A 26,946-nucleotide genomic window follows, 5' to 3' on the forward strand; every position below is an offset into this window, starting at 1 on the left:
ATTATTTAGAAATGAAAACTGGTATAATTCTCGATTTAAGCCTTTCTGTAACAATATTTTTACAAATTTAATGAATATCGATTTTTGAGTAGTTGATTTGGTAGGAGGTTGAAGTATGAAATTTGAAATAAACTTTGTCACCGGTAAAATGTTTAATTGATATTGCTTTATCATTTATTTAGCTGCGTTCCTCCCAGTAAATTTAACAAAATGTTCACCTACCTCTGCAAAAAGGTTAGCTTTTATTTATTCTTTTAATAACGAAAAATATAATTATTGTTGATTAATTTTAGCTGTTGCCTCCTTCTATCTCCTCAAGTATGTTTAATAAAGATCTCTTCTCTTATCATGTGGGAGGGAAAAATTGATTTTAAACAAGAACCTTTATTAATTGATGGTAATTAAAGTCAAACTACACTTCATAAAGTTATATTGTTCTTCTTTTCATTCTTCCTGAGTTTGGAGCATTAGCAAGATTACATATAACATATTTTTTAATGGTTATTCTATAGCTGGTTTTGAATTAACATATATTATGGATTAAAGGAAATAAAAAATAATTAAACCTGTACTGCTACAACCAATGAAGGGTCAGGGGTCCAGTACTTAGTAAGGAAATACTGTTACTAGACCAACGATTATGTTAGGAGGTGATTTGGTCAGAATCACGCTCAACTGCCAGATTTTCAGCCAATTACGGGTACCTTTTTTATGAGGCAAGGTGAATCCAGGAGGGCACCCAAAACCACAGGAAAAAAATTGATCAAAATTAGTTTTGTGGTAAAATAGATCTTGTTTCTTTTCCAACTTTTATTATGAATATTTAGCTATAAAGCTAAATATTTAAAAACAAAAATTATAGATTGATTATAAAATGTCAATATTTTAAATGAAGAGAAGTTTCTGTTACAAGCATAGGTATTTAATTTCATATTAGCCTTTGAAAAAGAACTTATTTTAAGCCATTTATTCAAAGGTAATGATTTGGACTTACAGAGAAAAACTTGAGGGTACAGCAAAACACATCCACAAAAATAACACAATATGAAATTATTTAAACACTTTTTAAAATGTCTGGGGTTATTTCAAATCACACCGAACCCATTGGCATATAAACATACGAACTGTAAACTCTTATTTGCATGACAAATACTTAACATTTTACTCTTCAGGTCACAATTACTCCAGTCCACTCGTTCTATAATTATTTTTCTGTTACCTATGACATAAACACTAGTTAAAAAGACTGGCCCAGAGATATCCTGCTAAATCCATAATTAGTATAAGATTTAAATGAGGTATCTACACCATCAAGTAATTTGAGGAAACAAAAGAACATGAAATTAGCTTGATGTATAGAAAAGGACTTGCTCACACACAAATATATATTCTTTATTATTTAATTCAGATTTATTTAAATATTTCTGTAGGTATTTAACAGGATGCATTAGCATACTTATAAAAAGTTAATGATACAGATTCAGTACATGTTAATAACTAATTATGATTTATTAGTATGCATTATATTAGAAATATGTATGACTATATATTTTTGTTAACTAGAAAATTCTATTTATAATGGAGTTATAGTTACCTATTGAAGTAATCAAGACGATGATAGTTGTCATTGCTATCAGCAATAAAAGATAATCAGATTTTACAGTTTAATGTGTCCTGCACACACATTCAATAAAAGGCATTATTCTCTGTTTTATTGCTCGTTAACCATAATCATACTTTTTTCAATTATTTTTACTTAATAGTAATAAGTGTATTGAAACAGTAAATGCTTAAGTACTTGTTTTAAATAATCTGTTTATGCTATGTCCACACAGATATCTATGCCAAACAATACCAGGATATATTGTTTGGCATGGAGCAGTGAGCAGGGCTGGATCGGTTTGGGGGGTGATGATGGATTGCTGAAAGTGTTGAAATTGGAATCAGGTATGTGCAATTCTAAACTTAATAATTATATATATCCCTCTTTATTTTATTTTTTATTTTTCATTTATTCAATTTACAGGTAAAACAAAGGGAATTACCGCACCCGCCAATCTCTCAATGAATCAGACATTAGAAGGACATAGTGGCAAAGTTCAAGTGATAACATGGAATGAACAGCATCAAAAGTTTACTACAAGTGACCAAAATGGTCTAATAATAGTTTGGACTATGTACAAGGTTAGAATGCCCATTGAAAATTTTTGTTTTATATTAGAATATAATATGAATGAGTTTTATTTACAATGATATCACCAGTGTAGAAAATAAAGTGAGCTTAATTTACAAAATTAATTTTTCATCTGCAAACAACTTTTTTTCTAATTAGACTTATAAGATCATTCTAATTTGTAATTTGGAAAAAATATTAAGTTCTATCTATAAAAATTTACTTTAAAGTAAAATTTATTATTACTTTTCTATTGATCATGTTGGCACTCATTCTTTTTTAATATTATATGCCATTATTTATTAATATTGGAAGAAGGTAGTTGACCGGATGAAATAGAGCGTAGAAAGATAGTCTGGGTGTTGGTCAATAAAGTTACCAAAATAGTAGAAAAACTATTTATTGTTAACCAACGTTTCGCCCCACTTTGTACGGCTTTGTCAGGACTGTTTTGATTGAAACAACAACTGACTTTGTCCGTTGCCATCCTTTCATTTTCAACTGACTTTGTCCGTTGCCATCCTTTCATTTTCAACTGACAGTAAGTTGTCATCCTTGTTATAATCAAGATAGTCCTGATGAAGCCCTGCAAAGTGGGGTGAAAGGTTAGTTAACAATAAATAGTTTTTTTACTATTTTGGTACCTTTATTGATCGCCATCCGGACTATCTTCCTACAAGATATTCTTTTTTAATATTTAGCTTTAATTTCAATTTAGTCAAATACTGATTCTGTAAAGATAATATCAGTTTGCTAGGAGTTTATAATAATTATTTTCAGATGAGAAAGTTTCCAAATTATTTAAAAAGAGAGATTACTTTTGAATTGTGATCTGTTATTAAAAGGTTTTGGATTTATCCACCATTGTTATTTCATTCAGTGTTTATTTACATTAATTTTGAAAAAAGAAGACATAGATAGTATAAATTTTGTTTTAGGGCAATTGGTATGAAGAGATGATTAATAATCGAAACAAGTCTGTAGTGAAAGGAATGTCTTGGGATTCTGAAGGAAAAAGAATATGTATAGTCTATGAAGATGGTTAGATTTTTTTTCTTTTAAAGTACTTTTAGTTTATAAATCCTTGTAGGCTTATTTAATTGATTGCTGTTTTTATTAATTTTTGTTAGGGGCTGTTATTGTTGGCTCTGTCGACGGAAATAGAATTTGGGGAAAGGAATTGAAAGGATTAATACTCACAGGAGTTCAGTGGTCACCGGATGGTAGATATTTAGTGTTTAGTCTGAAAAATGGAGAAGTTCATCTTTATGATAACCAAGGAAATTTTTTTGTGAGTGTTTTATTTTGTAATGTAAAAAAAAAAAGTTTCTGTTAGTTGTTAATCAACACTGGGTTCGGGAGAACCACCCTGCCATCATGAGATCTCTCCTTAACGTGGTTAAGCATGATTGCTGACTCCATTACATTCTTGTATACCATTTGTCAATAAACATTAATTCCTCGTTAAGTACCGAACCCAGTGTTGTAATGGTTCACTTTATTTATTTTTCAAATTTCTATAATTATTAAAAATCTCTGGTGAATGTTTTAAAAATCTTACCAGTTAAAACTAAGGCACATTTTCATTATTCTTTATTTTATAGATGAAATTAAGTATTCAGTGCTTTCCATCTCTGGTTATTACTGGCATACCAGTGGTTAGTATGGCTTGGTATGATGGTAGAAATGGATATGTTGAAAACAACTGTCCATGTTTAGCTATTTTGTACCAGACAGGACAGTTGCAAATAATGAGAAACCAAAATGACGAAGGTAAAATTTTCTTAATTTTAAACACTATGGAATTTAAAATACAATTTTAATTTAATTTTGATATATTTGGTAATTTACAAAAGTTTTGAAATGATTATAGGTTACTAAATATAACTGTAATAAATTTAAATTGTACATAAATTTTTGTTAGAAACGTCTTTAATCTAACAGTTGTAATGAGTTTTATGTTGTGTTATATTACGTTGTATGTGTCAACAGCTTTGTGACCGTTTAATACATTTACAATATTTTGTATACCTCCTGTTGGGGCAGAGGGCTTTTCATAATAGAAAATACCACTAACCTCTTCCCCAGAAAAAATAATGTTTAAAAAAACCAATCACTGGTTCGATTTTTTAATTTTTTACGGAGGACCTGTGTCTGAAAAACCACCAAGGAGCCAAAAGAATACAGAAAAACAAAATAATAAAAGAAAATAAGCTTTCTGATTACTAGAAGTCTTTTTTTAATTTACTAAATATAAACAATATAGTGCTAGTGTAATATATATATGTACAAAATTTAAAGGATCTTATCCTTCCTTAGAAAAATTAAATTATTAACATAGAAAAAATAATTAAAGATAAATCTATCTTATTGCTAATTTTTATAAAGATATACAGGAAAAGAAAAAAATAAATTTCTAATTTTTTTATTAAATGGAAATAAAAAACTGACTCGAGATTTAAAATAAAATAACGAAAAGAAATTCACTCACAGTAGGTAGTTTAGTCATGGATGTTGTTGGTGTGTCGATATGCATGTATCAAAAAGAATATATGAGAATATCCGATATAGCTGCTATTATCAAAAAATGGTGTTTTTGCCTCAAATTCGGTGGGTGAGGATCGCTCTTAAGACTAACTAGTTGTATCCCAAGGTCTATGATACTAATAAATGGTGGTGTGCCGGTGGGTGAAGGTATGAAAAACTAGCATACCTCTTAAAAATCACTGTAGACTCCACAACAATAACAATGGTGGAAGGCTAGTGGGGTTGTCTCTCTTATTAAACTTATTGCTATCAATGTTGATTAATTTGTTTTACAATCATTAAAACTGTTTTGGAGTGGTATGAAAATGCAGCGAGATGCAGTCCTATCTGGAAATTTATTAAGCTTCATACGTCACTAATTGGATGAAGTAGGTCAATAATTATAAAGTATTTCTGAGTGCTTGATATTAAGTAGTTTTTGGTTTTAGATCCAGTAATTTTGGATACTGGTATCAGCGCAGTCAATTGCAGTTGGAACCACAATGGCAATATATTAGCAATCGTGGGTTCATCTGTATTTCCAGATGACAACAAGGAAACAAATGTTGTGGTTTTCTACAGTCTTTATGGGGAAGTTAGTAAACTGTCAATTTATATTTTTTATTAATTCTTGAAATCATTTATTGAGAACTTGAATTGATTTTTATTATATTTTAAATTTCTCTAGCATATAAGAACCATGAAACTACCTGGAAGGGTAATCACAACTGTAGTTTGGGAAGGAACTTCATTGAGGATTGCTTTGGCTGTTGATTCATTTATTTATTTTGCTATTATTAGACCAGACTACAAGTGGGCCTATTTTTCAAAAACACTAGTTTTTTCACATTCTTCTCGAACAGGAACAGAGATAACCTTTTGGGATACAAACAACAATGAGGTAATATGATTTGACTATCTGAAAATGTATTGTTTGTTATTACTTGCTTAGGGCTGTTTGTGGCTTAGAGAGTTAAGACATAAACCTTGACTACCTTGTTACTACAGCAGCATGCTTTGTCGCCTGAATAACTTTTATTTATTTAAATGACTCGGAGAGTGCTACCAATGGGTAGTTTCTCTACACGCCTTTAACACTCCAATTTAACTTAGATCAGATTTACTAAATGTATTATAATGTACAGTTGTAAATACCAATAAATAAATATTAAAAAATAAATAAATGACTCGGGAATGACTTATTTATTGACGGCCCCACAAAATGAAAACTTGATCACCAGCATGGTTAGAACAGATTGGTTACCCGTAGATACTTGCAACTAATACTGTAGACTTGTAATGACAACATTTTCTACATATCCCATCAATTGTGTCATCTTGTCAAAAATTATGCCTTGTTACATTATTGCTACTCTTTTTATGATGGTAGTAGATCTATGTTGAACAGTAGAGGAGCAAGAGAATCTCCCTGTCTCAGTCCTAAGGTAACTGAGAGCAAGTCTCTGATTTTTCTGTTGTAGATATTTATTTTCGATATTTACGCAACACTTAACACTTAACTTCCACAAGCCCAATAATGCACCAATTTAATTATATTATTTTACTACTATTATACACCAATTAATATTTTTAGTTTCAATAATCAGCTAGCTTTTCCTCTATCATCCTCATCCTCTAATTTTAAGCTATGATTTTCCAACTTTCCTTTTCATCTTTATTTTTATTTCTTATATTTTTTAAAGTCCATATCTGGTATTCCAGCTAATTTGTCTGCTATTTAAGAAAACATACCTTTATCTTTACTTTTGTCTCTGCTTAGTCTTAAAGCTTATTGTTTGTTACTTATTTGTTATAATTTATTACAAATATAATTTAGTATAATTTGAACAAATAATTTATTTTAGGTTCATCATAAGCAAGTAAAATTTTTATATGCTATTAATGCCTTTAAAGAACATTGTGCAATAGCATTCAAAACTGATGATATGAATGAGCAGTACATGATTCATGTTTGTAATACTATTGGAATCACAGTTGATAGTAAGTATAATGACAGTTATGGTTAAATTTTACAATATTATTAAAATACTAATTAAAACATTTATTATAGGTAAAAGTATTGATATAGAACCATTATGGATTAGCATCAATACAACTCAGATATTTTGTGCATCTAAGGATCATTTCATGATTTGGCATTTTATGACTCCAAAATCACATTCAACTCTCGGAATAACAGGTACTTTTCTAATTTACATTTGTATACTCATCTTGGATATTAGTAGATAAAAGGTTTACTAAAATTTATGTATGATCTACTAAATCAAAATTTTATAAAGAACTTTTTAAAGTATAGTAAATTTGAGCCCTTATAGAGGTATTTACATTTAACAGTACCTAAGACCCAATTAAAAAAAACAGCATTTTTTTATCAATGTAGCATAATGTTAAAATCTTGTAAAAATATTTTTACCATATTTCTTAATTATATTAATTACATATAATTATTAATAATTGATTATAAATTACTTTAATGAAATATAGATTGATATCAGGTATTTTTTATCTCTTTTATCTCGAAAGTAGCATCAAATGTATTTTACAAGATTTTGACATTATGCTACATTTGTTGAAAATGAATCATCTTGAGAAAAGTTTGATATCTCAGGAACTATTAGACATAGAGACATTTGTCAATGCTCATAATGAAGCTAGTTACATTTATTTGAAAGTTTTTTATTATAATCTTCATAGTAATAGCAAATTCCATGATATTTGCTAAAATAAAGTCACAAAATGGTGATTCTTTTTTTTTTGAAAAAAAAAAAAATGTTGTTAATTGAAACTATCTTGTGTACTATTAAAATTTGCAGAAATGAAAAAAATACTGAGTGCACTTGTTACAGATTATTTTTGTAGCCAAGTGTGCAATGGCTTTTTGTTATGCCTTACCTCCATGGCTGCTGTGGGACAAGTTCTAATGTTCCTGTCATGCCTGGGAAAGCCGTATTTTTTAACTCTCTCCAGCCTTATTTGTACAGTTACTTTTTTGTAAGAGTGATATGTCATTGAAATTAAAATATTGATTTTTATATACAATTATTGTGATGTTTTCCATGATATAATATACTGTCAATAAGTGGAAAGTTATTGTTTATAACTGGTACAAAATAATAATAATAATAAATAAAGTAAAAATATTGAAAAGTAAGATAATTGGTTGGATGAACAATGGTGGTAAAATCTGTTGTTCCAAAAGTTCAGCTATACCTACTACCTATTCTATTATTCTAATAATTGTTGATATATAGGCAGGCATAGGAGAGAAAGATTATATCACATTGATGATACTCCTTCTGGTGTTGCTGAAGTAATTCAAGATTTAGATAAAACCTATCAAGTATGTGCTATCTGATAATATATTTATGTTTTACTTTTGATGTATCCCTCTGAATCATTTTTTGTTAATAATCAAATATATTTTCCAGCCCAATATTAATATGCAGGTAAATATGTTTTTTATTAATATTATTGATTAAAAACACCGAGAGATAATAAATTGATATGGTTTTGGTTGGTACTATTAATTTACAGGCTACTAATGATCCTATCTGTTGCATCACTGTGTCTGATAAAATACTTGTTATTGGACGGGAATCTGGTTCGCTTCAGAGGTACTCTTTACCGCAAGTAGCTCTTGTTCAAAGATTTACACTTGGAGTCAGGCCCAAAACTATTGCTGTAAATTGTGATTCTACGTAAGTTAACATTTGCCTCTTAGATTTTTTCATAAATCTATCCTACTGGATTGCTTTTTTTTTTTTTTTATTTGTGTTATGATCTCCTCTTGTGAGATTGTGACATGTCGTACATCGACCAACCAACTCGCTATAATTGTCTGTTTAAAAAGTCAGATAAGTAAGGCTACCACAGAGGCCAAGAGTAAACATAGAATGTATTTGGAGTTAAAAATAGTGAAATATGAAAAAATAAACTAAATAAAATAATTTTTATTAAAAAAAAAAAACAGAAATTAAAAAAAAGTTATTATATTGACTTCTTCATTGTATATATATAAAAAAAGTTTTTTTTAAGCTATAAAAAAGTGAATGCTCCTTGAAGTTTTGTTTTGGAATGAAACTTAATCGGCACAAATTTTTCTGTTATTGTTAATGGCGTTCAATGGCTTGCTCATGTACACCAACGAGGGTATGAAGAGTGGCTTATTCCATTGATTATCAACTTATTTTAGCCAGAATGTGAAGGCTGGGATTCATTATATCAATCTGTCACAAAATAAAAGTCAGAAACCTGAGGCCAGATTTGGTTTTTCTGACTAAGGCAGTTCAGAGTGGTAAGGCGATAAACTAAGCCACCACTGCTTCCTAAATTTTTTTAACGTGTTAAGCACTTGGTAAAAATTGATTTTATTAACCAATTATTGATTTTTGAAAGAGCTATTTACATTAACATTAAAATTTGCCATTGTTTTTAAAGCTACTTTTTATGTTATTGAAATTTTCATATGTTTCCAATTGCTTGACATTAATAGAGTTTTTTAAACTTCTAATAATTTTACATTACAAAATCTTGAATATTTCTAGTAACTATGGCATTTTATTATAGTGAATTGACTATTTTTTTTCTTGACCATATTATGTTTTTGTTATATTATTGGTTTCATGGTTCTTTCTTCTTCAGTTCTGGAATTGCATCTTTTGTTCCCTAGTTTCAAATTCCACCAAACCTTGGCAGAAATTCGTATCATGGAAAAGACCTCCAAATAACACTAATTTTATTTTACAATATTCTGCATGAAACTGCACTTTTTACTGTTTTGGGCTAAATTTTGTTTTTTGTCACATAAAATTTACTGTTTGAACTAAATTTCTCATAGTATACACACTTGGGTATATGTATACTAATATTTATTCATTTTAACTTCTCTTTATAATTTTTTCCATATTTAATGTAAACTTGAAAACTGATAAATTTGAGTATAGCAATGCATTGATTAACATATAACGTAAAAAAAGTTCCCTCTCTGCCTTCATTCTTCTGTCTGACTTTGTTGCGACTAGTGTGATTTTCATTTTTTTTTTTTTTTTTTTTTTTTATTATAATATTATATTACCTATCTATACTATTTTAAATCAAAATAAATTGGTTTAATCAATATAAGTATATGTATACATTTTTAATCAAACTTTCAATTTTTTTTTTTTGTTTTTGGTATGGTAAGTATGCATACGTAATGATATGCACTCATATGCAAATGTACTATTGGAAAGCTAAGTTGAAGAACATGCTATATGTGAAATTTTAGCGGAAATTAAAAAGGGAATTTTGCTTAGAATAAATTTTAAATACTCCCTTCTACATAATATCTTGCATATTCTTTCTAAAACTTATAATTGAGGTAGTTTTAAGAAGTTGAAAAATCAAATTTCAGCTTTCACAATAGGAATCAATAAAATTCTTCTTTGACTAAGCCATATATCTTACGGTGTCAGGGCACCCTGGATCCATTTCTTAAATACATCTATATCCGTTGCTAACTTCTTGACTTCACCTAGAGTGATTCATCTGTTTCTTGTCACATCCAATATGAGGTACTTCCACTTATTCCTCAGACATCTGTGTGGTCGTTTTCCCTCAGTCTTTGTTCCCAAATACTTTTTGGGAGTCTATTGATCTGCATTCTTTGCAAGGCTGAGCCACGTCAATTCTATGTATATTTTCTACAAGTGGTTCCTGCCCTGTTTCTTCTGAATATAAAATCATTTAAAACAATTAGTTTCCTCATAGCTCCTCAATTGTGGAAAAAGTTTTAGTTTTGTTTCAGCAGAACTAAAACTTTGGCTATTACTTTAATCAGAGTAGTTTAGTTTAATTATAAAGTGAGTTTAATTTGATCCAAACAAGGTTAGGTAAACTTTCCATGTATTAATATTATAAACTATACAGTAACAAGTTGATTATTACAGGATTTGGGTATTTTATACTCATTTTAAATTTTGATTGCAAGATATTGAACATATTGAGTTTTTTACTGCAGGTTTTTCAATTTTTACTGCACAAAATCCATTCTCTAGTAATGGCAGTCCTTGTGTGTTAGATATAAATAAAAGGTATCTAAATTTGAATTACATATAAAGTAGTCAAATCGTATCTTCCTGCATTTATTTTAACAAAGCATTTATTTGCTTTTAAGAAAACAGTGGTAAAAATTTGCTTAAAGAAATTTTACTTGCAAAATGCTTTACATTTTGAACTCAATATTTAATGTGCTTTCTGCATATAAAATATTTTTTATGTATTTTTGGTAATTTAAAATAAATGTTTAAGTTAACTATTGACTTCATTGTAAATTTTAGGAGAATCGCTGTAATTGATACAAATGGTGTTTTAACTACAGTGGATATGGAAAGTAGTGTTAATAGTAAACTAGAGAGAAGAGATGTGTGGGCCTTAAAATGGGCCTCTGATAATCCGGATCTTTTGGCTATTATGGAAAAAACTAGAATGTATGTTATACGTGGTAGTGAACCAGAAGAACCTATTCAGTCATCAGGCTACATATGTTGTTTCAAAGTAAAACAATTATTTTTTAAATTTTAACGTTTTATGCACACTTATAATTTAACACAAAAATCAGTGTTTACTGGTTTGAGGAGATCCTTTATCCATCTCCTCTTCCTATCATATACCTGTATATTATTGTATATATTTAGTTTGTAATGAAAATACCTATGGCTGTCAGGATATGCAAGTCTGTACATAGCTTTTTGTTTGATATAGGTTATTAATATTAGAAGTTTATATTTCAATATCTGTATTTTTTTAATGTTCTTTTTTTGGGATGGTCAGTAAATTTAGGATTCACGAGTGTATATATGTTTTAAGGCTAAAGTATGAAACATTGGTGTGCTTTTAAGACAGGAAGTGGCAGCATTCCTGACCTCTTTGGTTTGAAATATTTGTATTTTTTGAATGTTCATGTTTTTAGTCTGGTCAATAAATTTGGGATTCACAAGTCCATATAAATTTTAAGGCTAAAGTATGACACATTGGTATGCTTCTAAGACGAGAGAGCTAGCATTCTCGACCTCTTAGATTTTGTCACCTTTTCTTAGGAAAAAAATTGTATGATTTTCAACCCAAAATATGCATTTTTTTTATTAAGGTGAGGATAATGGCAGAAAATAGGTTTGAACATTTTTGAATGATTCTTATTTAATATAATTTGAAGTAAAAAATCTTTAATTTTAAAACAGTTTGATTGAGCAACACTGTAGAAAAAATCATGAATCCTGTATATTGTACTGTTGGGTCAGAAAAAGAAATTTTAGATGTCAAAGTAATGCTTGCACTGGCCCACTTGAAGACTTTGGTGGTGGCAGCATTTCTTTGATATCTAAAGTTTCTGTTTCCAATCAAACTGTTTCAAAATCGAAGAGGTAAGGAGTGCTACTGTCTCATGTCTTAGAATCATACCAATGTGTCATACCCTTTAGCCTTAATTAATTTCTATAGATTTTAAGTTTCTATCTCAGTGATAATTTAACAGTGTGTTTTGGTACTGTGGAATCTTATTAGTCCAACATTTGACGATCTGATACGTTCCGTAATCTTTAAAACCCATGATGTCTAAGGGAATAACATTTCCATGTTATTACACATAACAACTAAGGTGTTATGGTGGGTAGGGGTTCAAAAGAAACCTTTACTAGCACAACCGTGTAGAGTATTGAAAATAAAATAAATGAATAGCTGAAGTTTGTTATTGTTGTGTTTGAAGTAATTGAACATAACAACTGTAAAACAGAATATTGAAACATTTAAACAAGAAAAAAAAAGGAACTTCTAAAAATACAAAAATTAAAATTATTTGTAAAATTGAAAAAACAAACATTGTTGTTTTTTGTCTTTGCGACATAAATTTAATTGTCTATATATCACCCTGGGTGATGGGGCCTCTTGTGGAGAAATGTCCTCGTGGAGGAGAAGAGCTGCTCGCCGAGAAATGTCCTCGTGGAGGAGAAGAGCTGCTCGCCGAGAAATGTCCTCGTGGAGGAGAAGAGCTGCCCGCCGTAGCTAGAAGTGAGTATAAGGGTTGGCCAGTCTGCTAGTACTTACTGACTGGAGAGAGATAAGGGCACCTGAGCCGGTGTATGTACACATTGATAGTATTATTTATACGTAGGTAGCATGAATAAAAACAGGCTAATACCAAATGTTCACGAACATAACAGATCAATTTATTTATTGGAAGATTGCTGATTGACCATGTGTATCAATAAATGGAATTTGGTCCGGGTGCGGTCAAATTAAACTCAAATATTAAATTGGTGTACTATTTTTATTTGAGCCAATGTTTCGCCCCACATTGCAGGGCTTCGTCAGGGCTATTTTGACGGAAGTCAAAGTCAGAGTGTTCTGATGATTTATTTTTATTTGAGTGTCAGAGTGTTGATGATGATTTTACACTCTGACTTTGACTTCTGTCTAAATAGCCCTGACAAAGCCCTGCAACGTGGGGTGAAACGTTGGCTCAAAAAAAAATAGTACACCAATTTATTATTTGGTTTAATTTGACTGCACCCGGACCAAATTCCATTTATCAATTTATTTATTGTTTGGAACCAATTATTAAACATATGTTGGCCGAAACATAAGGCAAAGAGTGAAGCAGATGAAAAAGGGTTGTTTTCAGGTATAAAATTTTGATTTATTAGAGTAAATATTCCCTATAATTGTTATTACGTTTTTTAATTAAGAAAAAAAATTAGCTTTGCGATATTTTGGTCTTAATTCCTCCTTTTACATTGTTTAAATGGGGCCCTCCTTAACATTTGATAATCCGTCAACTTGTTATTCCTGTATTTATTGGATTATTGAGATTGGGCTGAAGTTGAAAGCATAGCAATATTAGTCCAAATTGTGAAGATAATTATTGTTTCTTGACTTGTGGATCCTATTTCAGTATCCTCTCAAATGTTTATCCTGAGTAACTCTTAATAATATAACTTTATCTGCTTGAGATTGCAGTCAATTGGGATTATAAATTTTATTTTTTGATACTTGTTATGTGTAATACAATTTTATTTTACCATTAATTATTTTTGTACACATGATTTTGTACTGTTTTTCAAATTATTCTTGTCAGTAAATACATATTTTTAAATTTTCGGTTTTTATTTTTATTTTTTTTAAGGTTATGTATATTCAGTATCAGTGTATTCATTTTGTTCATGTTTATCATTTATAGGATTTAGAAATTAGAACTGTTTTGCTTGATGATATAATGTCTAATCCAGATGTACTTACTATAGAAGATCATATTTTGGACTTAGAAGTAAAGTCCTTAAGAGATACTAGACAGCTTTTGGAAAAAGTAGGGATAAATGAAGCTACTGCTTTTATTGAGCAAAATCCTCATCCTAGATTATGGTTAGTTATTTTATTTTAAATTCATTAATGTTATGAATAACTATGATTGTATGGAATGAAATTTAATGTCCATAGGCATCTTCTTGCTGAAGCAGCTGTGAAAAAACTTGACATAAAAACAGCAGAAACAGCTTTTGTTCACTGTAGCGACTACCCAGGGTTACAACTTATCAAAAGGCTCAATAATATTACTAATGACCAGATTAAGAAGGCTCAAGTTGCTGCTTATTTTGGCGATTTCAATGAAGCTGAAAAGCTCTATCTGGATGCTGATAGGAGGTAATGATTCAGTAACCGCTTGCAAAAAATTTCTAATTTCGTTATCATCATTGAATTTATTCTTTCTTTTATACTAGGTATGAAGTGAAAAGTTTTGTCCTCATAAAAAAGTAAAAGGTGGAAATAATTTCCACTATATTTGGTAGCAACCAAACAATAATCAAAATATCATTCGTTATAGTATTCATATAAAACTATATATTCAAAATATCAAATTTGATGATGATTGTGTGTACAGGTGTACTTGGTATTATTAATGTTTGGATTTGTGATTATTAAGTCAAATTTGGAATTTTTAAAATGTTTTGATAATTCATAATTAAAATAAAATAAAATTATATTATGAAATTACAGGGATTTGGCAGTTTCGCTCAGAGAAAGGTTGGGAGATTGGTTCAGGGTGATACAGTTGATGAAAATGGGTAGTGGAGGTTCTGATTCACAATTACAATATGCCTGGAACTCAATTGGAGATTTTTTTGCTGATAGAAACAATTGGTAAGATTAGTGATATGTATTAATATATGGTATAGATTAAAAAAAAATTTAATTAGTTAAAGTGAGTAAATTATTCATTATTAACTCTTAAAAAATATATCCATGAATTATTATTATTTTTATTTACACAAACAAGTTTTTTCATAAATACAATATAACTTTAGTTGATATATGAATCAATAATATTATAAAATATTTATTTTCCTCTCCTTTCCAGAGAAGCATAATTTCATCTCCAAAGAAGCCCTAAATTTAAATTATTACACTGTAAAACATTTTTTGCTGATTTTTTTTATTGTTTATGCCACACTCCCAACCATTGTATCCTAACTTTAATCACATTTAATGGCATCTACATGATAAAACTTTAAGAATGATAAGAGAAATTTATTCTTTTGTTATTTACTTAACAGTTGTCCTTTCCTCTGAATTTTTTAATTTATGGTGGGACTTGGTGCTGCATTGCCTTTAAGATTCCTATTTCCTTTTGTAGGAATTTCTAAACAAATAAATACATTGTAGTAATATTTAACAAACTGCTTATAAAGTGGAAAAATAAAAATGATAAATGTTTTTATTTCCACATGAGTTATTTTTATAATAAGATAGTCTTAATGATTGAATTAATTAAATAGTTATACATTGTATAATTGTTTAATATGCTTTATAAGTATTTTTTCTTTTATACATATATTTTTATATTTAAAAAACATTCTCACATACTACATATTTACCTATTGTATTATTTTGTACAGTTGTAAATTACATTAAATAAATAATTTAAAAAAAAAAAAACATTCTCAGAGTAAATAAAAAGAAAACTCATTGTTTTCAATTTTATTTTATATTTAAAAGTACTATAGAATCTCGATTAACCTGCAGTAAAAAGAAAAAACCTTTTTTTGCCTGTGTTCACTTCTTTCATCTTCTACGCTATCATCAGAACTAAATTATTATAACTATGTCACTAACATTCAAAAGGGAAAGTTGTACATACATAAGTACATAGGAATTTATTTTTTGAACAAAATCCTTATCCTCTTCTAATTTCACTGTAAAATGAAAAAAAAAAAAAAATGTTGCATTTATACATGACTAGTAATTTTCTCAGAAAGGTGTTAGTGTAAAAAGTTTTGCTTTATAACAAAAATTAGTTATGAGGTTTAATTTGGCTGATGTGCTACTTTGTCTATTCACTTTGGAGCAAACTAATACTAAACTTGTATTAGTTAGTGAATTAAAATGAGTGAGAAAAGGCCATAATGACATTTAATGATAAATTAGAAGCATTACAGAATGGATAAAGGTGTTAGTGTTAGTATGATAAATTTTTAAAATTCTTGAAATGGAAAACAGCACAGTTAAAAATTTATAAACATATGGTATGAACAGAATGCTCGTTTGTAGACTTAAATAATCACGTATCTAAAACAAATTTTTCTTTAAACTTAAAATTAGTTGGTCTAGTAAATTTAACTTCATCAAATATTAATACATCTTATTATGACTTATAGATTAATAATTAAATTATAAAAAAATATATTTGTATTGCCTTTTAATTTTTATCTAATATGTGAGTTAAATTAATATTGAGTTTATTTCTTTTATTCACCCTGAACTAACTTGATTAATCAGTTACATCTCAGCCCCTTCTAGGATGAATAAAAGGGGTTAATAATGAATAAAAGGTTATTCAGTGTTACAAGATGAAAAAGTCTCATTATTATTATTTTTATTACAATTATTTCAGTAATAGTCATTATCATCGACATTGATTATACTAATAATATTTTAATTAAATTACTATGATTACTTATATATATTTTTTATTTGGATAATATTTTATCATAAATATATCAAGTAAAAAATGAAATTTATAATTTATCTTTTATATTAAAGGGACAGTGCTAAAGAATATTATGAGAAGTCTGGAAATATAGAACGCATGATAAAATGTTATCAACTTTTAGAAGATTACGATCTGTTGCAAAAACTTGCTACTCAGCTTCCAGAAAAACACCAACTTCTTAAAGAAATCGCTGAAATATTTGTTTCAGTTGGAATGTGTTCTCAAGCTGTTTCAACATTTGTGAAGGTTTGTGTGTATAGAAATAAAATAAAAGTGTACCACACTAATTCTGATATTGATCTTTGATTTGACTCTGATTTCAATCAAAAATGTTTTCTGTTATGTACATTAATTACTAATTCTATATTCAGATATTAAACTAATGCTACTTAAATGTATAAAAAAACCTAAACCTTTTGCTACTATTAATTCATTATTAAAAAAATTCAATAAATGAATAAAATATTTATTTTCATGTAATGAGTTTTTTAAAAGGGTTAATTTTATGTTAAAAAACTTTTATAGAAATACCAACAAAAAAAAGAAAGAAAAAATGATACTATATCCTTAGATTTATAGAAGTTGTTTGATCAATAATGATATGTTGCTATAAGCCACTTTGTGGTGGCTATCATAACATGTAGATAGGCTTAGAAGACAAGTCTGTTCCTAATTAAATATAAAATATTTGTTTTATAATCACAGTTTGGATCTGTTGAGTCAGCAGTTGAAGCCTGTGTTAGTTTGAATGAATGGGACCAAGCAGTGACTCTTGCTGAAACTTATTCTATGCTGCCTGAGATAGGAACTTTGTTAGACAAGTATGCATTGGGCCTCCTTGAAAGAGACAGACATTTGGAGGCAATTCAGCTATATCGAAAAGCCAACCGATTTTTAGAAGCTGCAAAATTAATGTTTCAGGTTTCTGTTGTTATATTTTACTGATTGTCAAAAGTATGATTGAATTTTTATCTGTTAAAAAAAATATCATTCAATTTCTGTTATAGCTTGCTGAAAATGAAGCAAAAAGGAATCTATATCCTATTAGAACCAAAAAACTATATGTGCTTGCTGCACTTCTGGTTGAGGAGCAAATTAAAATGAAGAAAGTTTCAACAGGTGTGAATAAATATAAGCTGAATAATTTTAATTAAATCATCAATATATATTGTAAATATATAACTTCTAACATCAAGTAGTTAAGTTTTAATAAATTTTTAGGTCTAGGAATTAGTAATTGAATAAGTAAGGCTGTAAAGAGCTTCATGAGTGAATATAGTTTTTAATTTTCCTATACATTTTGGCTAACTAAGCCATTCTTAGGAGAGGATTTCACTCCTCCTCAAAATTAATTTTAATTGAACACAGTATAATATTAATTTAAAAGGAAAGTATTGTGAAGAAGGTACTGGCAGGCATATGTGAAGGAGATGGGTATGGGTGATTAGGAAAAATAAAAATGTTTATCTGATATAATGGATAAAATAGAAATGATTATCTAATGCCATAAGAATGCATAGATTGTGATTATTAGGCATGTCAACCAAAGAAGTAAGGATAGGAAGGTAGAGTAGATTTACATAGAGAGTATCTTCGCTTCAAGAATAAGGGGCCTTCTTACACATGATGAAAGGGCAAATTGTTTGAGGATATGGGGGGAGTGAGCATCTGTATGGTAAATGATTGGGATCTATGGAAGACTGTTGAAGCAGGCTAAAGAACAATTCAGTCCATCGTATCAGAAGAAGAAAGAAAAATAATATTAATTGATTGATATTATCAATTTATCTGTGATATACTATAATTTCAATACAATTAATATATTGTTGCTTAAGCTGTGGTATCTCTTAATGCAGAAAGAAACTTTATAGTGTTTAAAAAAAAAAAATAATGCTTCCTTCTAGAGATATCGCTTCTGAGAAAGAATTCTTGAAGTCAGAAACGATTATATTAGTATTCGACAAATGTTAGTTAAGATATGCATCTAAAATGATGTGTTCATTTTTTAGATTAATAAACAACTTACATTGATACCTAGATAGAGGACTGGTCACTATCTCCCACAACGATCTAAATTTACACTTTTGGAAAAAGCAAAGATTTATTCTTACCCTCACATTTGGGCTTTTGGTGCACAAATATACAGATTTTCCAAAAAAAAAATAACTTTCTGGAACTGCAAAAATTTCAATTTAAAGTACTGAGACTTATAAGCACTGTTCTTCCTTATATCACTAAGAAGAACTTGTTTAAAAACTTACAAACTACTATTAAATCAGTAAGCAAATGGTTTCATAACATAAGTACAATACACTCAAATCCTCTAATTCAAGGATTATCAATACCAATATCAATATCAATGAAGACTAACCCAACACAAGACAATATTTAAAAAGAAACTGGAATAGAAATCTCCTACATTAATTTTAAAATTAAAATTTTTATTGAGAGGTATTATTTGATGACCTTTACCTTCATGCTTTCATGATATTAATTTTATCTTACATCACATTCATTGTTTGTAAAACAATTTTTAGAGTTGTGAATTATTCAAATAAAAAAGTATTTAAATTGTATTGTTGATTTTATTTTTTGAATTCTGAGTGTCACAGCTTAAACAACAATATCCAGAAGTCCTATTTTGTAGTACACACCTGGGAAGGGCTTGTTTATAAAAAGTTATGAAAGAAAATGATATTTATTTGTGAAGCTCTTTACTTCCTTATTTAATGAATTTTTACTTTCCAAAAGGACAAAAAGCTCGTTTGTGAATATGAGTTTTTAAAAATATGAATATGATTTAAATATTTAAAAAAGATATTAAAATTTTATATGATATAGTAAGTTGGTATAAATTATTCTCATTTACTATTTTGAAGGTTATTTACTTTTCAACTTAACACAGAATTGAATTTACATATAATGGAATTGTTTTAGTAGTTATCCTCTCTTTATTTTTCATGAGGTAAAATTGCTGATAACAATCAATATCAGTAAATATCCTTTCAAACTTGAACTTTACTTGAGGCCTGTAGGGATACTGTTATTCATTATTTCCCTTTAATTTTGTTAATCTTTTTTTTTTTTTTGCGAAATTTTATGATAAAAACTTTTCTCTATGTCTGAATATCAGCATGAACAGCAGATGTGTCTATTAATACTGGTTAATATAAAGTTTTAGGGTTAAATTTAGGTAGAAAATTATTAAATAAGTTGCGTATGTAATAAAGACTACTAATATTTTGAAATTTATCTCAGGTTTAATTAAATCTATTCTATTATATGTACCTGAAGAGTTTGTTTGAATGTGATAATTTCAGGAATTACCAGTTTGATATGAAAAATATTTTTTGCATTTGAAATGGTATATTTATTGATGAAAGCTTTAGGCTTTACAATATCACACTATGACCAATAGGATCAGAGCAGTGGCAATTTATATGTATCAATCAGGAAAATTATTACTAACTAATCTTCATATTAGTGGAATCAGGTTCACTATATTAACTTAATAGAGCAGGGCACAGCCAGTATTTCATAAAATTATAGTTATTTTGGAGTAGAATTTGCCAGATTTTTAATTATGCTGTTGATTAAATCAAATTAAATTATGCTTTTTGAGTATAATTATGATTATTTTGTATTAGTATTTACCAGATATTGATCTGAGATGTTGATTAAGTTGAATTATTTTTTAGTGTTATTTTTTCTACTAAGTATCTTTATTACTTTCACTTACCTATTTATGGAATATATTGGCAAGTGAAAGTATTGCGAATCAAGTTTTCAGCGGAAATACACGTTTTGAGGTCTGCTGATTCCAAATAATCAAGTTTCGAAAAATGTTCTGTGTGTGAACAGCCTAGTTCAAAAATGAAAAGTCATAAGCTACTGAAATTATATATTTATGGCGGGTATATGCCTGGGAAAGAAGGAATGAGGAGCTGATTTGATGGAACTGTTTGGAGAATCCTACATCATGGCTTTTGTAAAAAGAACATGAATAAGATGGATAGGACACATAGAGAGAATGCCCGATCAAAGAACACCAAAAAAGATGCTATATGGGAAACCGGACGTCCCCAGATCAGATGGCTGGCCAATGTGTAGGAGGATCTGAAGCGGTTGAATGTTGAAAGATGGAAAGAGAGAGCAAGAGATGGTGAAGATTGGTTGGCTGTGATGGAGGAGGCCCGGGTTCTTGAATGTAGTGCCATAATAATATGCCTCGGATGCGACAGCAACTTTTTTGCTATAATCGACTAACTGAAAGTGCCACTTTAATCAATTTTTCACAATTTTGATTAAACTCAGTGAATGAATGAGCAATTAAGTGCTCTTTAATACCAGATAGGTTTTATCCTTATTGAAATAGTCTAAACTAAGTTAAACAGGATTTAAATACCGAATTTTTATAAAATCTTCCTGTAATATTATGTAATGTTCCTGTAAAATATTCCTGTAAAGTTATGTAATTATCTTTAATTTTGTTTATTTGAAAGAAATTAACAGTTCTTATTGTTAGTATTAATAAACAATGGATCGATACAAAATATTAAAGAATTTTATGAATGATTAAAAGAGAAAAAAGAATAATAAATATGTCTGATGTTAACTAAATAAGCCTTTACTGGCCGATCTTTTCTGATTGCATTACAGTTGTTATCGTTTGTTAAACCGTTTTATTCTTAGTAGGAACAAAACTTATATTCGTTATTCTCACCATGAAAAACTCCTAAAACACAAATTTTTATAGCAACATAAAAATACAAACTTTTTGTTTATAATTTTCACCTTCCCTTGTTTCTAAATTTACAAAAATAGTGATAACTTTAACATGAGGCTACTAATCTACACAAAATTTGGAGACTTATGAAGGGTGCTATGTGAAAGTTTTGTGATGTGAACACAGTACCAAATTTTTTTAGGTTTCATTAAACTTTTAGGGAATACAAATAATATTTTACATGATGAGGTTGTGTATTTTTACTGTAGCAAAAATTGTTTAATATGTTTGTACCGTGCTTTTGTTCTTTAGTTCTATTTTCATCTCAGTCTACTGAATATCCATCTACGTTGTTATCCTTTAAATTGTTTTATAATTTATATTTGTTACAATAAGAGTTTCTTTGAAATTAGCGTGTTTATGAACTGTTATGTTCCCTCATAAAATTTTGTTTAAAGATCAGGAAATATATATTTAAGTCATTCCTGTCTAAAAAAACAGACATGGGTTAATGCTTATAATTTTAAAAATACCATTTCAGGTGAGAAAAGAGATGCTTTAATTAGAGAACTGCATGAAGAAAATATTACTGATTTTAAGATAACTGATAATCCTTGGAGAGGAGCAGAGGCTTACCATTTTTTAATGTTAGCACAGAGACAATTGTATGAAGGTATTTATATTCTTTTTACTCTGGTTCTTATTACATAAAAAAAAAATAATGATCCTATCTTAGCTTCTTAGGCAATGGTTGAATAGAAAGCAATGGATATAAAAGGTCTAAAAAGGTAAATAGAAGGGGGGGGGAGAAAAAAATTGTTATACAAAATGTAATGTTACTTGAACCTTGAATACTTGAACCTCTAGAGTGATATCAAATAAAAAATCATTGTATCATGATTTCAGGTATCTTGTCGGGTCAGAAGAAGAGGTATTAATTTGAATCTAGCTTATGTCACAAATCTCTAATTTCACGTCCTGATTAGAATAGTTAAAGAACAATTATTATATCTTTCCTGCCATAGCTGATGTACCTACGGTTACCCAAGTTAAACTCAATAAATAACAGAGATTTTTTTTTGCTTAAGTCTTCCATAGAAGATCTACATTGCTCCAGAGTGGTAATGCCAGGATTTACTTCTCAGAGCTGCAAAAAATTAAATATTGACTGCACCAGGTGGGATCAGATCCATAAGATTGTGAACAAGGAACTCCGGTACCCTCTCCTCAACAAGCCTTCCTATTGAATTTTTAGGTCTTCATTATAATATTGTTACAGAATTTTCTTCTCTTTATTACAACAAAGTTCCTTTTTAAATTGCATGTAGTAATGTTTTTCAGTAGTTAATAAAATTTGATCTATACAACTTAATCTTTTATGTTTTTTGTTGTTCCTTCCTGTTTTATGTTTGATCCTTCCTGAAATGGTCACATCAGCAATGTGAAAAATAAAATAAAAATTCCTTCAAGTTTAGAACATTTGTTCCTTATTGGATGGTGCCTATCCTTTGGGTCAAAACTTCTGATTTTGGTAATTGTTTTTTGAAGAGTTTCTTCCTCACAGATTTCAATGATTTTCATCTGGGCCAAAAGATTTCTGTTTATGAACCCAGCTGATGTTTGATATATTTTTTTGTTGCATATGGGTAGTCTCACTATCTATTGTCTGGGACGTTCATTGAATTCCTAATTTAGGTCTTCTGTTTACTCAAAAGTAGGATCATTGTGGGCAAGGTGCAGTTTGTCTCTGTACATGGCTGATTTTATGAAAACCATGCAAAGATTTAAGGATATCTTTCCAAAGGCTTCTCAAACTCTCAGCTATTTTCCTGATGATTGGATGAAGACCTGTCCCATTTGACTCTAGACAAAGATCTATTACCCCTACCCTGCCACCTTGATATGGTTTTGTTCATATCATAAACTTCAGAAATACCATAATTTTTTTTTTGAGGTTGGAAATAATTTAATACTAATTATTTTAAAAGTATTGATTAATAGTTTTGATAACTTGTTTAGTAAATGAAATTTTGACTTTTTAAAATTAAATGGCTGGTTAAAACTTTGTAGTATTTAACTAACAATAATTTGTGTTAAACAGGGAATTCGAATGCTGCTGTTTTGACAAGTATCCACCTGCGTCGTTATGAAGACATTCTTCCTCCTGAAACTGTTTATTGCATTATTGCTCTTGCTGCTGTTATGGCTAAAGCATATGCTACAGCATCCAAAGCATACATGAAATTAGAAAGTCTACCAGCGGTAAGTTTATAATGATAACTTTATGGATATCATTAACTTTGGACCCGAGGTTGGCTAAGCTAGTTACTGTTTGAGAAGTGTGGTTTTCCATGACAGTGCTGTGGTGGATGGATGGATGGGTGGGCCTCTTCCTTAAAACAAGGATTTTAGTTTTGTCTTTGTTGACAGAGTCCCATTTTCCATATGACCATCCAGTTTGTTTTACCTTAACACTATTAAAATAGATATTTATTTATGACATTTAAATGTTTTTTTCTTTTATAGCTCACTGAGAATAAACAAGAAGAATATGCTGATCTTGCTGTCCAGGTATTCACAAAACATATACCCAATGATCCAAAAGGATTATTTTTATCTTGCTCTACATGCAAATCTTCACTTCCTACTTGGTATGTATTTTATATTAATCTGAATGATGTATTATAATCTTTAACCCATGAAATCATACTATTCATCAGGATGATATAATGACATTACAATAATCTCAGCACACTAATCAGTAGCTAATAGTATTTGGAATTTCATGTTCAATTATTTCTTTTGTTTTCAACTGGCTTTGTTATTTTGGACTTTTTAAGTTAAATATAGATGTTGTACAAATTTCTATGGGCATTCCTGGTTTGTTAAATTGTTTGAGAATACACTCACTTCATACCTAATTCAGTTAAGATAAGAACAAATATTACCTTAAAATCGTTTGATTCAATTGGGAAACAAGTCAGTAAGTTCACTAACACAGTCGGCAAAACATATTTCTCCCTTGTTCTTGAGAACAGTTAGCCTATGAGGAATAGAGTTGTTTTTGTTCTTAGTTTATGATTTAGAGTGCTTGGAGGATTCATATATAATTTGGTAATAATGCAGAATATAAAATGTAATGTATTTACTTTATGGGAGATTATGGAAACATAAAGTTGGTCATGATTTATGAAATCATAATAATAATAAATAAATCATTTATTAAAATAGTATATAATATTTATAATGATGTTTTGTTGATTGTTGATTTAATATAAGGAGAATATGGTTTGGAGTGCAGTCAATGTGGTGAACAAGCTTAATGAAATAATTGAAATTTATTTTATTTGCACCAAAATTTCGGCCTGAACTTCAAGCCTTCATCAGGGCTACTATTGCAATAGCACTTCAAGGATGATGAAATATAGTTCTTGAAAGTTCTTCCCTCCATTGACTGCACCCTCACCATCTTCTTCTATTATATTATAATATTTATTACCCCTGATTAATTTTTTTTTTATAAAAGAAAGTACCTGATTTATAAAATTAAAGCATTTTTTTTTTTAAATTATTTTAACAGGCTAATCTTGGTACTTTCAGGTCAGGTCTTTGCGAAGGATGTGATACGAGATATCCAGTCTGTATTGTGACAGGGCGTCCTTTGCTGAATCTTGAATCTTCGGCTTGGACTTGCCATTCTTGTTCCCACAGTTCTTCATTTTCCGACATTGGAATAAAACAGTTCTGTCCTCTCTGTCACTCACATGTTAGGCGTTGAATGACCAATGTAATATTTATTTTTTTTTGTCGTTCATAGTGAGTTTTATCCTGTTATTAATTGGTTTATATTTTTTACCAATATTAGAGAATTACATCAAATTACTGTGTAGTATTATCAGATAAACTTTCCGATAATACATGGTGGTGCTCATTAGTATGAAACGAGTAGGCCTAGAGAAAATGAGGACCAAATAGATTATATGTCATAAATTAATTTTTTTAATGCATAGTGTTGAAAATTTCTCTGCCAATTTTTCTCTGCTTATCCCAAGCATATCTTTCGAAAACCAAAAAAGAGTTTTTATTAAATTTATGAAATGTATTGATTTTTAGGTAGTATTTAGTAAAATAGAGCTTTAAATTAGTATATGCACCTAGATTTAAAAAGTAGGTATTAATATAGTAAATTTAGATGAAGAAATCCATAGATTATTTAGATCTGTTTTCTTGTGATGATATTTATTACAAATTATACTATAAAAAAATATGATAATTACTTTTTGCAGTATTATTTCATAATTTTTTTAATTTGACCATTTAAAGTGTTTCTTAGAATTGATTTTTTTTTTGTTTAAATCTTTCAGTGAAATTTAGACATATTGTTAATGGATATTAGACCGAACATCTTTTTCTCTTTTTCTTTTTTTTTTAGTAAGCATGTTTAGAATCCGATGCAATAAATTTAAAAAAAAAAATATATACATTATTTCGTTCAATTACATTATTCATCATTTGCCGCTGTATTGTTTTACAAATGTCTCTAATTAATTTTAGCTAAGAATGAATGAAGTATTGTTAATGATGTTAGTTCACTTATCATTTTTTTCTTTTTTTCATGGTAGAAAGAATGCTCTGCCATCATTAGGTCCTAAATATTTAAAATCATAATAGTGTTGATTGTGATTTGATGGCCTGTTGTTAAATCTGATTGCAGTATCATTCATTCTGCTCTATTTAATTTACATTTAATAGTATTGAAAAATTGTGAACTTAATATTAATATTTTTTCATGTCTTTAATTTTGTGAATTAAGGTATTATTTTGTGATCTCAGCTTAGGGAATAATTAACTAGAATAATTAACAAGCACATTTTAGTTTATGGATATAAAACCATTCATCATTAGATGCTATAATATTTAAAAATGCGTACAAATATTTGTAACATTTTATTTTTATATTAGATATCGAATAATTTAAAAGAGCCTTATTAGTGCCTAATTCATAATATTTTGTTTTTTTAATTTCTTCACTCCTTATTCTTGGTATATTTTTGGAATATTAATTTTTATTTGTTTAAAATTTCTTATGTAAGAAATAATTCAATTTAAATTGATGATAAGATATCCTATCCCAGTTTACTATTTCTTTTACTATAGATTTTAGATGTATACTTAGCCATTTAATTTGTTATAGAGGTTATAAAAGATGTGTTTTCAAAATGAGTCTGATTGTACTGAACATTTTCTCTGTATTTTTGTAATGGTAATATTTTCCATGATTTTTTGTTATAATAAGTATATATATTTTTTTTAATTGATAAGTTTATAATTGTTGCATTTATGAAAAGACTATCTTAAGTAGCCTATGTGTCTATATCAAGGCTAATCTTACCGTTATTACCGATTCCGTCCATTATTATGTGATTTATATTTTATATTTTTTATGCAAAATAAATACATTTTGAATCATCTCTGTTATTA

The 26,946-nt window shown here is 28.7% G+C and overlaps 1 protein-coding gene across 1 annotated transcript; it reads left to right on the plus strand.

Moving 5' to 3' along the window:
* The first annotated feature begins 54 nt into the window (after window positions 1-54).
* Window positions 55-26,946, plus strand: Oseg4 (intraflagellar transport protein Oseg4). Its single transcript, XM_014432901.2, has 24 exons — window positions 55-234; window positions 1,836-1,947; window positions 2,027-2,184; window positions 3,112-3,214; window positions 3,304-3,464; window positions 3,778-3,946; window positions 5,149-5,294; window positions 5,388-5,600; window positions 6,565-6,700; window positions 6,771-6,899; window positions 7,972-8,060; window positions 8,149-8,166; window positions 8,255-8,418; window positions 11,038-11,254; window positions 13,932-14,113; window positions 14,189-14,392; window positions 14,747-14,890; window positions 16,790-16,985; window positions 17,445-17,660; window positions 17,747-17,858; window positions 22,007-22,138; window positions 23,567-23,727; window positions 23,992-24,116; window positions 25,066-26,946. Exons 1-24 carry the CDS (start codon window positions 211-213, stop codon window positions 25,241-25,243), a joined length of 3,489 nt encoding a protein of 1,162 aa, XP_014288387.1. The 5' UTR covers window positions 55-210; the 3' UTR covers window positions 25,244-26,946.

Source organism: Halyomorpha halys, unplaced genomic scaffold (assembly GCF_000696795.3).
Source record: "Halyomorpha halys isolate HHAL.00 unplaced genomic scaffold, Hhal_1.1 Scaffold1128.1, whole genome shotgun sequence".
Lineage (NCBI taxonomy): Eukaryota > Metazoa > Arthropoda > Insecta > Hemiptera > Pentatomidae > Halyomorpha > Halyomorpha halys.

Bases quoted from the DNA above. Each gene is read 5' to 3' on its own strand.
- Oseg4 (XM_014432901.2), top strand. From the start codon at position 211: ATGTTCACCTACCTCTGCAAAAAG. The intron at 5,295-5,387 runs GTTAGTAAACTG...AAATTTCTCTAG, and splicing joins TCTACAGTCTTTATGGGGAA to CATATAAGAACCATGAAACT. The intron at 22,139-23,566 runs GTATTTATATTC...TGTGTTAAACAG, and splicing joins ACAGAGACAATTGTATGAAG to GGAATTCGAATGCTGCTGTT.